The sequence below is a fragment of the Zootoca vivipara genome, chromosome 3, assembly GCF_965207765.1.
Source record: "Zootoca vivipara chromosome 3, rZooViv2.hap1.1, whole genome shotgun sequence".
NCBI lineage: Eukaryota > Metazoa > Chordata > Lepidosauria > Squamata > Lacertidae > Zootoca > Zootoca vivipara.
This window is the reverse complement of record NC_142586.1, coordinates 63186427-63198756: the sequence shown is the minus strand read 5'-3', so window position 1 is coordinate 63198756 and position 12330 is coordinate 63186427. Positions and strand designations below refer to the sequence as shown.

The 12330-nt window shown below is 43.7% G+C and overlaps 1 protein-coding gene across 2 annotated transcripts; it reads left to right on the top strand.

The window, feature by feature from the left end:
• The first annotated feature begins 230 nt into the window (after positions 1–230).
• On the top strand, positions 231–11931 carry LRP11 (LDL receptor related protein 11). 2 transcript variants are annotated; one of them, XM_060272743.2, is made up of 8 exons: positions 231–1242; positions 3734–3891; positions 4718–4859; positions 5305–5430; positions 5716–5919; positions 6841–7011; positions 7404–7505; positions 10127–11931. In XM_060272743.2, exons 1-8 carry the CDS (start codon positions 705–707, stop codon positions 10279–10281), a joined length of 1596 nt encoding a protein of 531 aa, XP_060128726.1. In that variant the 5' UTR covers positions 231–704; the 3' UTR covers positions 10282–11931. The 2 variants fall into 2 exon arrangements, with proteins under 2 accessions (XP_060128726.1, XP_034964660.2); XM_035108769.3 differs by lacking the exon at positions 6841–7011 and having other exon boundaries at positions 255–1242.
• Positions 11932–12330: the final 399 nt, after the last annotated feature.

The window sequence follows — 12330 nt, the reverse complement described above, 5'->3', positions numbered from 1 at the left end:
TGAGCCCATTGACTCTATTTGTTGCAAGAGGTGTTTATAGGTTTTCTGTCCTATGTTTAAATTGTGTTCTTTACCACCCTTAGCATCTGTGGATGCAAGGTTGGTTAAACAAAAAATAAATCAAATACTGCTTAATGCCGTTTTTGGAAGGTTTTTGGAGACTCAGTTTGTTCTCCTTTGGAAGCATACCAGCTTGTTGCGTGCATAAGCCAGCGATCCATTTAGAACTGGGCAGATTAAGCACCAAAGCGCATGATTCACGAGCAGCCAAGCCCACTTGCTGTTTAGGCCTATACCCGGCCGGCTCTCGCGCATAAGCAGACCCGCACCTCCAAACAATCCCGCCTTCGGACGTGAAACATACGGCGTAGCGGAGAAAGAGGGAGCCGGGATCGCCGGTCGCTGGGCGGAGCTTTCCTCGGGTCGCCCTCCGCCTTTCCAGCGCGGGCGGAGGCTCGGAAGAGGAGGCGCCAGGGTGCGGGCGGGGCTTGCGCCTCGGAGCTGTCCAGCGCTCGGTGGTGCTGATCGGAGCCGGGCTGTTCCCGCCGCGTCCCCGGCTGGCGCGGGGAGGGGCCACCATGGGGCGCCCTTCGCCGCCTCCTCCGCCGCCTCCTGGGCGGCTCTGGTAGCGGCGGGGCTCTCCGCCTGCCCACCGTCCCCTCGGCTCTCTCCCTGGCCGGCAGCGCTGCGGCCCTCTCGGAGCCATGGCTGTGCAGGTGCCCGGGCCGACGGGCTTGCCTCTCTTCCTCTTGCTGCTGCTCTTGCCGCTGCCGGGGTGGACGTCGGTGCAGCTCCGGTCGCCGGCGGCGTCCGGGGTCGAGTCGCTGCTGGAGGAGTTCCGCCGCCAGCTGCTGCAGGAGGAGCAGGAGCCCCCGGGCGGTGGCGGAGGCAACGAGCTGGCGGAGGTAGCAGCAGGCCGCTGCCGCGGGGGAAACGGCGAGCCGTCGGGCTTCTTCTCGGCCAGGCCCGACACCATCATCCGCACTAAGGACTCCATCGCGGCGGGCGCCACCTTCCTCGACTCGCCGGGCTCGGTGGCGGGGCCCAGGCAGTGCCTGGACGCCTGCTGCGCCGAAGCCCGCTGCACCCTGGCTGTCGTGCAGCAGCCGCAGCAGTCGCCCGCCTCGCTGCGCTGCTACCTCTTCAACTGCACCTACCGCGGCCGCGCCGTCTGCCTCTTCTCCCCGCAGCGCGGCTACAGCAGCTACGGCCTGGAGCCCAGCAGCCGCCCGTCCGCCACGGGTAAGGAGGGGCCTTCCGTCCGCCGCAGCCGCCTTGGGGCCTGTTAGGTGGTTTGTTCAGTGGGCGCTCTGAGTCACATACGCCGACCCGGAAGACCGGCACTTGGTTGGGGGTGTGGGGACGAGGCGCTTTGCGGGTTCTTGGAAACGGAGCGGTTTAAGGCCTGGAACTGAGCCAGGGCTATTGGTGCTCACCTTAGACGTGTACCAGGAAGGAAATGGCAGTCGCTACAGGGTGGCCTTGTTTACATACTAGAGCTTCTGTCATCCTCAGAGACGGTTGGGGCTGGGGGCAGAAAGAGGGCTGCTCTTTCTCCTACAGTGACCCCATAGATGGAGTGAGATGAATCTTTGTACAGTATTATGTAGGCACCCACTACGCTTCAGGCAGGCAGAGTGCATCTTTGTGCCATACCCTTTTTCTGCCTGGGCCCCCTTGATTGATTGATTGATTGATTGATTGATTATTTAGTATACCACCCTTCACTTGCAGATCACAGGGCGGTTCACAACATCTCTGTGTCCCTCTTAGTGGTGGGTGGTGAGCAAGATGGTGGGCTTCTCATTTTCTTCTTCTTTCCTTCTTGGCCCAACCTCTTCTCTTGTTTGAAAACTATACATAAAGCTGACAGACAAAGTGGAAAAAGTGTCACTCACCTCACCTCTCCTCTCCTCTCTCAATTCTATGGGTGATATACAACTGAGTCAGGGGTAAGCAACATGACATCCTCTGGATGTTACTTGACTACAACTCCCATTACTCATGCTGGCTGGGGCTGATGAATCTAACAACATCTGGTGGGCACCACCTTGGCTACCCCTGAACTAAGATATATTTAGAGGAGACCCATTGAAATAAGTGTCCTTGGATTTCACTGGGTCTGCTCCAAGTAGAATTTAGTTCAACATCACTCTCTGGGTGGTATTCAACTAAGTTTTACTCAGAGAGGACCTGTTGAAATTAAGGAGCCTAACTTAGCCATATTCATTCATTTCAGTGGGTATACTCAGAGTAAAACTTAGTTGAATACCACCCAATGTATTGTTAAGGTCCTTCATGAACACACAAAGGCATGAATTAATTTCCTTCCTCAGCACGTAGCTGCAGTGCTTTTGCATTGGTGTCAAGCTGCTCCCGATCAAAGACTCTCTGCCCACTCAGGTGAGGATGACACAGTGTCTGTGTCATTGGCGGCAGCCCATACAGAAGCATGACTCACTTGCTTCTCCGCAAGGCACTTCCATGTAGAAATTAGCACATTATAAACACGCACATTATAAACATGTTGGGAAAGATTGAAGGCACTAGGAGAAGGGAACGACAGAGGACAAGATGGTTGGACAGTATTCTCAAAGCTACCAACATGAGTCTGACCAAACTGTGGGAGGCAGTGGAAGACAGGAGTGCCTGGCGTGCTATGGTCCATGGGGTCATGAAGTGTCGGACACGACTAAACAAACAACAACAAAAACATGCCAGTCATGATGTGCTGCAGACACACTGAGGACCTGCAGTGAATCACTGCTTTATATGTAGGAACATTGCTCATGCATAATCTTCAAATGTTACAATATTCGTCTGCACAATTTGTTGATTTCTACACATAGAAATCCTGTGATGAGTGAAGTGGCATGAACACGTAAGTCTGGCAGTTCCAAACATGCAAATGCATGCAGCTTTGGGCATTTGGGGAAGGTAGGACTTTCCTACCTTCAAATTCAGAGCACAAGAAGGTTATTGCAACTCATTTTACATTACTTACAGAAGATATTGCGCTCTTACAAGTAAATGGAAGGTTGCAGTTTAAGCATGCTAGTGCTGAGAAGACAAGGATGCCTTGATTATGAGCAGAGTGGGGGGTTTTCCCACAAGACTGGTGTGAACCACAGCCAGTTTTCAGACATATGAGTCAAGGTCTTTAGGTTCTAGAGAAAAAGGTGAGTACTCTCAGGCAAGCTATCTCTTATCTTTCTTTTTAAGTTGGTAAAAAGCAGGGAGAGAAACTTGCCTGGACTGAGAGATCCATGCCTCTGCTTCTATTCTTTGACACGTTTATTGCATTCCCTAGCAGAGAGAGCTTGGACAATGGAAAAGAGCTGCCAAAAGAGGAGAAGTGAACTGCTGCAGCAGCAACTACACCTCTGCTCAGACTGGCAAGGGACCAGCACCAAGTGACTTCTATGTTTGTCCATTAAAGAGTGAGGATTTTCACCCCTTGGGAGGCTCTGGCAGCAGCTTCCCCAGAGGAAGAGGCATTGAGAGCCCTCAAAAGTTCCATGAAGGCTGCATGAAAACTGAGTAGGATCTTAGTCCTCTCCTTCTAGTCCAATGAGTATGCCTGCCTCCCTTCTCTTTCCCGTCTCACAGTGCTGTGCCTTCACCATCCAGGTGTGTTTCTGTGAAGGCACTTGTGTGCCAGAAGAGAACTCAAGACTTGCCAGGGATGTGTGCTCTTTTCTTTTAGTAACTGGGTTGCTTTTCTTTTATTTAGAAACTGATGAGCCTCCTCTCAGCAAGGCAGGGAAAGACATTATGCTTCAGTTGCCCATTAACTGGGTGATTCTAGATGGCCGAGAAAGTAGAGATGACCATGGAATCATACAGTATGAGTGGAGACTGCTTCAAGGTGCCCCTTCAGTTGATATGAAGGTACCTATAACTTTGTTGTGCAAGTTAATTATTTACTAAATTTGGTCCTGGTATTGTAAAAATAACAATGTGAACTTTTCAGAGTGCAAGCAGAAAAACAAAACAAAATGAGATGTTTTAGAGACTGCAGACTGTTTAGTTGATATTCATTTCTCAAAGCTGGTATTTGTCAGGAAATTGGTTACTACATATATACATATACTATATGTATATATTACAAATATATTACGAATATGGGCATTAAGCCTTAAATGAACATGCCTTGCAAACATTCCTTCCTCATATTATGCATAAGGGAATGAATATGTGTTTACTATTGTCGTATATGGAATCCTGCTGTTTGGGTTTATTATTTAGCTCTGCAGTTGGCATGAAATCTTCATTAAGAAGGAAGAAGTTGAAATGGGTTGATCACCTTTCTGTTTATTTTTTGATAGGCCTATTACTGGATTCTTTTTTAACAATATGATGGTGGTCCTGGAAAAGTTGGAGCACTTCACTCTTAGGATATCACTGCACTTCTTATGGTCAAATGTTTATTTTCTGGGCCTGTGCTCTTTGCTACCAAAAGAGCACTGGTCCAATATGCTGAAGCTTTACTACATTTTTACACTACCACTACTCACTGTTTCCAATTTCAGTCTCTCGCACTCTCTCTCTATTCTTATCAGCTGCTTAGCATACTTTCAGGTCTGTGCTTGTGTCAAAGCATGGATGTTGGCTTCATTCAGTAGCATTCTACGGGCTTTTGACTGTGTTACTGTAACATAGCAAGGGTGTGAGGAGCAGGACTTGGTCAATTAATGCCTTGGTTTCTTTGGGACAGGTGCCACAACCCGGAACTCTGAAGCTATCTCATTTGCAAGAAGGGAAATATATGCTGGAGCTGACTGTGACAGACACAGCTGGCCAAAGGAGCTCAGATAATGTCTCAGTGACCGTACTTCCAGTGGGTCACTCCATGTTAGGTGAGAAAACAGTTGAAATAATATTTTTGCAACCACATGGTATCTGTCAAGCACTTTGAACTGAAGAAGAGAATGAGAAGTCTCATAGCATAAGCAAACTTACACTTGTGCAATGTTGATATTGTCCATAATTATGAAATTGTCAGAGCTTACTCTCTAATGATGAGGGGGAAAGGGTGTGCCATAAAAAGCTTTTGTTTATTATGTATTATGTTGTTGTTTCTATTATTATCATTATTTCATTTATATGCCACAATGCCAAAGTAGGCTTGTAAGTGGCTTTAAAATTTATTTATTTATTTTTTAGTAAAGCATTTTTGATGAAGGGCAGTATAATAATCTCATAACGTATAGTTTCTGTAACTCCCACTCCAGCATTTCCAGTTTTAAACAACTCAGTTTAGTGGTTCTCTTTTCATGTAACTTGAGAGTTGGTTTGTTACAGGATGTTTTGGGGTTTGTTCGCGCTACCAGTTCCTCTGTGATGATGGTTGCTGCATTGATATCACCTATGCCTGTGATGGAGAAGAGCAGTGTCTGGATGGGTCTGATGAAGCTTTTTGTCAGAAATGTGAGTAAACAGCACGTTGAGTTTACATGCATCTTTTACTTATGCACCTGCAAATGGAAATTTTTCCTCTACAGACTTGCAGAGGAAAAATGTCTGTTGACAGGAGGGGTTTGAATTCAAACCACACCTGCAGGTGGAAAATTTCAATTGGGCTTGCTGTCACCAGCAATCTCCTGATCAGCATTGAAAGTGCACTCTTAGTGTCAGTCATGTTATTATTATTTGAGTGTTTAAACAACATAAACACACACCATAAAGACAATGTCTGTGTTTTAATTTATTCAGTTACTTCAGGACAAAAGACAATAACTCACCCAGCCACTAGCTTCATCCAGCCAAACAGCATTGGACAAACTAATGATGTCAACAAGGAACTTGCATTTGAAATCACCCAGAAAACGACTGTAAGCAATCAAGCATCTGATGCAGACAAGATCAACAAATCATCCTCTCAGGGACCAAATAAACAAATTACTGGGTTAATGCCAGGTATAATGAATATACCTTAAATGTCTCTGACATTAGCACACTGCCACCACAGTGCAAGTTTGATGTCATGTTTTGCAGCATTAGTATAGTTCTCATATGCCTCCTCCTAAGCACTTATAGCCAATACAGGCAACACTATGTTGCTAAGCACCTGTAATTGCAAGACTAACTTGGGCAAAAATAAAGACCACCCTCCAGTGCAGAATTAAATACACTTAAGCCCATTGATCTCAATGAAATTTGAAGAAAATGTTGTGTGTTCTGAGTCTGATCATAGAAGTACCGTTTTCCCTCTCATGCACATCTCTGATCATGGAAGTATTTATCAAAGTGTTCTCACCCTGGTTAATTCTGATAGCTCTTACTGTCATGTGCAAATTTAGAGCTGTATTCTGCATTTCTGAATGATCAAACCTCATAGTATTGCACATGATTCAGAGTGGCAGGGTCTAGTAGAAAGTCTTCCTTGGCTGGTGTAACATGATACACCTTCATCTTGGACATGGGAAAGATTGTCGAAATGACCCTGAGCCTATACCACTTATCATTTTGCTGCATATTCCAATACACATTTCGCCCAGCATCTGGCTCTAATAGGTGCCATATGGTCTCCGTAGCCGATTACTTTTGCATGCAAATTACTCTTTTGCCTTTTCTGCTGTGATTCAATTAATAACGTGAGATGGACACAGTTCTAGCCACTGATGCGGAAAGAGCAGAAGTAGCTAGGCATGTTAAAGCAAAAACAAAATCAATCAGTTTCATAGTTAAGAAACTGACGTGTTATAAAATAGTGACAACCATTAAATCACATAATTAATGCAATAAGTACCAAACTTTAGAAAAGCTAAACCCTGGCTTATTTTTAGATGTTTTAGAAGACATAATGTTTATAGTTTCTTTTTCCTGCTTTAATCGCAGGGCTGTGCTTGGTGCCTCCTGCTGCTGGCCCCTGCAATGGCCATTTCCCTCGCTGGCATTTTGATGCTTTTTCTGGCACTTGCATACATTTCATCTATGGCGGCTGCAAAGGCAATGAAAACAACTTCCTTCAAGAATCAGACTGCCTTGCTGAATGTGTAAAAGCTCATGGTAATAATCAGTCACTTTATTTATTTTTTTAGAAGAGGGGAATATTGCAGTACAACATAGCTGCAGAATCTCTTGGTTTTTTAGCTCAGAATAAGCCCCTTGAAATCCCAGGAGCTGCTTGAATAATCCTCTTATTAGAAGACATTATTCTTCTAATAAGAATAATCCTCTTATTAGAAGAAATTTGCAGTGGCAGCCAGGAACAATACTAATGCATCTGCAGCCTGTTAAGAGATGCCGAAGAGGAGCACCTACGCTTTCGCTTGATGACAGCTCTCTATGTGCTGTAGTTACTGAAAAAAACATAGAAGGGAGGACAGACTGTAAAGCAAATGATTTGTTATGTATATGGAATATGACTTATAGCTATATATCCTGCTCCATATTTTCAGACTCTAAAACCTCAGGGAAAGAAACAGATTATAAAAATGAAAATAACATTGTGGTGTTAAAGGGCACTCCCATCGAAAAGAGCCATCCGGTTCCAGAAGCAGGTAATTACAATGCTGTATTTTCAAACTAACCCTCAGAGAGCTAGGTGTCACTGAATGTTTTAATTCCCTTTAATGTGCAGAGTGGGATTGATTAGAAACAAAACAAAATGCCTTAACGATACAATCTTAACAACCAAGTAAGGACAAACTACAGGAATAACATCCCTGCATGGTGGTTATGTCCTGGATTGGACAATAACATAGTGTCTGCTTTGGCCCTCAGTGTAGATAATAGATGGGTTTCCTGACCTGTTGGGCTTCTGGTATGCAGTCCTTCCTGTCAAGGACAGAAGGATGTCCTGCAGAAAACTCAGCATGATCCTGAGATTATATATGGGAGCTAGGTTTATAATATCATCCCTATGACATGTAGGTTAGCACTAAGTATTCTTACAGCAGTTGAGAATTGATGGTGTGCACTTCTTTTCTGACAAGGATTTGTTTAAGGAAGAGGCCATCTAAACAGTTTCATAAGGCAGAACAAGCTGGACCTTAAAGGGAAACTTTTTAAATCACAAAAGCAATGGTTGGCTTATTTCCTGGTAATGACCACTGTGTGAGGGTGCATACGGACTTACATAACTTTTGCACAACCACACTGCAGAAGCATATGCGCTGCATTTTAGACACACAGTCTTCTCCCTCGTATTGACCTCAGGGAAAACCTGTTCTTCCAGTTTGCAGCAAATGCCAGCTTTGCACAGTTCTAATGGGTACTGTGTCCATGCCAAAGCCTACAAGCTTATCCAGTAGGCAAAACGTGTAAAGCAAGTGTTACTATTATAAGAAAAAAAGAGGCAGATTGATCAGCTAAACATGCAGGATGCTCAGAATGGGGAGGAACAAAGGGGGAGATCAGCCTTCAGCTTAGGGGTTGTGTGTCCATATTTTTCAGAGTGAAGGCAAGGAGAGAGAAATCAGCAGCACTGTTTTCCTATTTGCAGCTACAGCTGTTTGCAGTGCTGATAGCCCTAAGCACTAACTTTCATGTGATCACATTTCTTTCCTAGAAGTAGGAGGATGCAATTTTCATGATCAGATATACAGTCAAAATTCTGCTGTTACTTGCAGCCATTGGTAATTAAAAAAATGTATTGAAAACTGGCCTAAGCTTTATCTAGGTGCATGCTCAGACAGTAAACAGCATGGGGGGATCTGGCCCAATCGCCCTCTAAATCTGGCCCGCGGACGGTCCGGGAATCAGCATGTTTTTCTTAGAATTTTGAAGTGTCAGGCATAGCTCTAGTGGCTTTAGCCCAAACATAGAGTTTTTCTGCACAGTGCAGAAGCTAGTTGAGGTGGAAATGACTAGTCGGCTAGACGCAGAATAACTATTTACAGGATTTATTAAAAGAAAATAAAAGCAGCAGAGTCTCTGCATACAAAGCAAAGCAAAATAAATCCTCTCTGGCTCTCTCTCTCCAACCATACGCAGCACTCCTACTCCTAACACCCAACAAGAAACAACTGTGCTAGCATTCCTAGATAACAGAGTTCAGTGCTGGTCATTAACCAATCAGAGAGCTGCTGCCAGTCCAGTCAGACCTTGGCTTTCTGCCAAGAGTAAATTGACACTGCCTTGAGTTAATTGTGTGAAGCAAGAATCTGTAAGTTTCCCATGAGAACCAATTATCAGAAACTGAACAGTTTTTACATGAGTAGAATGTGAGCTTTTATTTAAAATGCACCTCTGGGTTATTTGTGGGGCATAGGAATTCGTTCCATTTTCCTTCCTCAAAATATAGTCCGGCCCCCCACAAGGTCTGAGGGACAGTAGACCGGCCCCCTGCTGAAAAAGTTTGCTGACCCCTGGTAAACAGCATTCTGTTTATCAAAGTGACATAGAAAACCATCTGGTAATATTACTACAAAGTCTCAATGGCAAGGTTGTTTTAAAACAGTTTCACTAAGCAAAAGTTATGTTTTTGTACCCAAGGGAAGAAAAGCACAGTTACAATTCATGGTAGCTGCCTGGCTCTTCAAAGGCACCTTTCCCTTCAGCCCCAGCACTGAGCATCATACCTGCAAGGCACTCTTGCAAAACGTGGAATTGTTTTACTGGAGACCAAGCATTCTCTGTTAACTTTTAAAGAAAATCCTTTTCTAGTACAGTAATTGGGACAGCAACCGGTGTCAAATGTTTTTAAGTGGGCTGACATTAGGGATGAAAGATAAATTTGGTTCATTTCACATTTTAATGCAAACCTACCTATTTTGTAGCTCCCAAAGCAACACACAAACCACAAGACAGCTGTCCTTTGAAATTCACACTTCTCAAAATTTTGTGGTACATCTATCCAATCAAAACTATGTATATTAGGTAAAAGTGTGCAAAACCAAAAATGCTAGTTAGGAAAAATAAGGTACAAAAATATTAGGGGGGGAATCACTTGGGGGAAAAAATGTATATTCAGCAAAACAGCATACAAAAATGTATGTATTAGAAGAAATGTACACTAACATTCTGGTTAATTATTATTATTATTGTTGTTGTTGTTGTTATTAAAAATTATTTGGCTTCATATAGCACATTCCTGATTAGTTCCAGTGTTAACATAGCACATTCTTTATTAGTTCCAGTGTTAACATTGTTTAACTGCTCCTTTCTTTCCCTTTCAAAGGTGCTGTCCTCCCTCTGGCTCTTGGGCTGGCCATCACTGCTATGCTGCTGCTCATGGTAGCTTGCCGACTTCGGTTAGTGAGACAGAAACTTAAGAAAGCCCGGCCCCTGATGTCTGAGGAATCCGATTACCTCATAAATGGGATGTATCTCTAAAGCAGGGTTCAGGTGACTTCCCTTTCCTTGAGCTTTCCTTAAAAAAAAAGTGTGCCTCTTGCATCTTACACTTTCCTCTTTTTTTTAAAAAAAGTAAAAACTCATGTTTAAAGAGAAAATGCAGCAGCTACCTTCTAAAAGATTATTTCTAACATCAGTGGTAGAGATGTTTATAGCTCCAGCAGACAGACTGGCTTTCCTCTGCCAGAGCTCTAGGACTATCCTGTGCTTGTCAATAAGGCAAATTCCATCTTACTGTGTTGTGTATCGGTTCAGTCCCACAAAAATACCACCATATCTAAGGGAATGTGGCTGGAGTTAGCTCTCCAATGGATGAAATGTCATGTGCTCCAAGAACTGCCCCTCTCCCTTGTAACCCATAATATTCATTCAGTTCTGTTTTGCAAAGAAGCATCATGCAGGGTTACAGCACTACTTTGAATATTGGTGCCTGAGTGGCTGGTGATCCACATTGCTGCACCACTCCCATGTTCCAAGGGATGCCACAGGTCAGGGCATGGAAAAATACAACAGTCATATAAGATCCTAGACACATCTGTTTCCTGTTGTGTTGGCTCTCTGCATCTGGCCTTAGGTGAGAAATTAGATTTTACATAAATGACCTTTCTTTAGCTTCCTTTTACAGAGAGGATATTTATTAATTTAAAACTAGTATTTTATTTTATCTTTAAATAACATGGCACTATTATCACTTCAAAATTGGTTCAAATAGAAGCATGTTTTTCTACTCACCTACTTGCCTGGGGTTGTTTCTTACTTGTCACAGGCATGGGGTTATTTACAAACCACCCTGTTAAAGTGCAGAGTTTCTGAAGGTGAAACATTAGGCTGCATACAGGCAGCAAAATGAAGTACTTGGATCTTAAAGAGGTTTGAGTTGTTTGTATCACTTCAGACAGTGGAAAGGGAAGAGAGAATGTTTTAGTGTTCCGTTACACAAAAACAAACCTAGCAGCACAAGCAGAAGGACCATAGGGGAGACTGCCCTCTGCTATGCTACTTTTCTAAACGCAGTGAGGATTCCCACCTTTCAAGCAATCTCTTTATCATGGGCAATGAGCAACATTATCCCCCGCTTTAAACTGAAGATCAAAAAAAGGATAGCATCCCCAGCAGTCTGAAGTTGTACACTCTATGCTAATAGCTCAGGACTCTGCCACCTCATTGTGCTACAGATATGAACTAGGCCTTATGTTCAGCAACACATCCATTGCTGCTATAGCCATTTAATATTGATACAATGCTGCCTGCTTTCATGGAGCTTGAAAGATTCTTGCTAATTGGACCCTCACAGCGAAGTTAAAGTTTCAGTAGTTGCATCAATTTTAAAGCTCATCCCATCGTCTGATGAATTCAATGTATGACTGAATTGTAGGAAGTGTTCGTTATAAAGTTTGTAGTCTGTGGGTCAGTTTTTGTGTGTGAACCTTCCTCTTTATCCATCTGTGCAAATAAGTTCCCATCCGAGGACCCAGGTACAAATCAATGCAGAATAGGCATGCAATGATTCTGTATGTCTCTCTTATTCTAATGAACTTACAACTTTGAATCCTACCACAGACCTCCACATTGCCAATGTCCCAATCTGATAATGTAAAGTAAGAGATAATAAACCTATTTTATTCTTAATACCTTGCAAAATACTTGTTTTCCTTTCAGTAACTATGTAAACAAAAATCTATGTTAGCAGGGTTCTGTGTTGTTGCAAAACGGTGCAACCACAGAACCAATTATAGAACCATAGAATTAGAGTTGGAAGGGACCACACAGTCTGTGATAGCTGCACATGCATTCCTTTCACATTTCTGTCCCATTGTAATATGAAGCTGTGTCTTCAACAGTAAAAGGAGACACGCCGTGTCAAAGCTGAGAACAGAGGAAAGGATCTGGAGAAACCGACTAAGGCGAAGAGAGGTAGCCAGGGCTCTTTTTATTCTTAGCATATAATTTATCTCCTGCATTTCATTAGCTCAGCCCCTCACCCAGTTTCTGCTTTATGTGCAAACTGGACAGACACATGAAAGATGC

What these genes read in the sequence shown, in the direction of transcription:
- LRP11 (XM_060272743.2), top strand. Translation starts at nt 705, where the DNA reads ATGGCTGTGCAGGTGCCCGGGCCGACGGGCTTGCCTCTCTTCCTCTTG. An exon ending in CAGCCGCCCGTCCGCCACGG is followed by an intron (nt 1,243 to 3,733) that starts GTAAGGAGGGGC and finishes TCTTTTATTTAG; the next exon opens with AAACTGATGAGCCTCCTCTC. An exon ending in TGAAGCTTTTTGTCAGAAAT is followed by an intron (nt 5,431 to 5,715) that starts GTGAGTAAACAG and finishes TAATTTATTCAG; the next exon opens with TTACTTCAGGACAAAAGACA.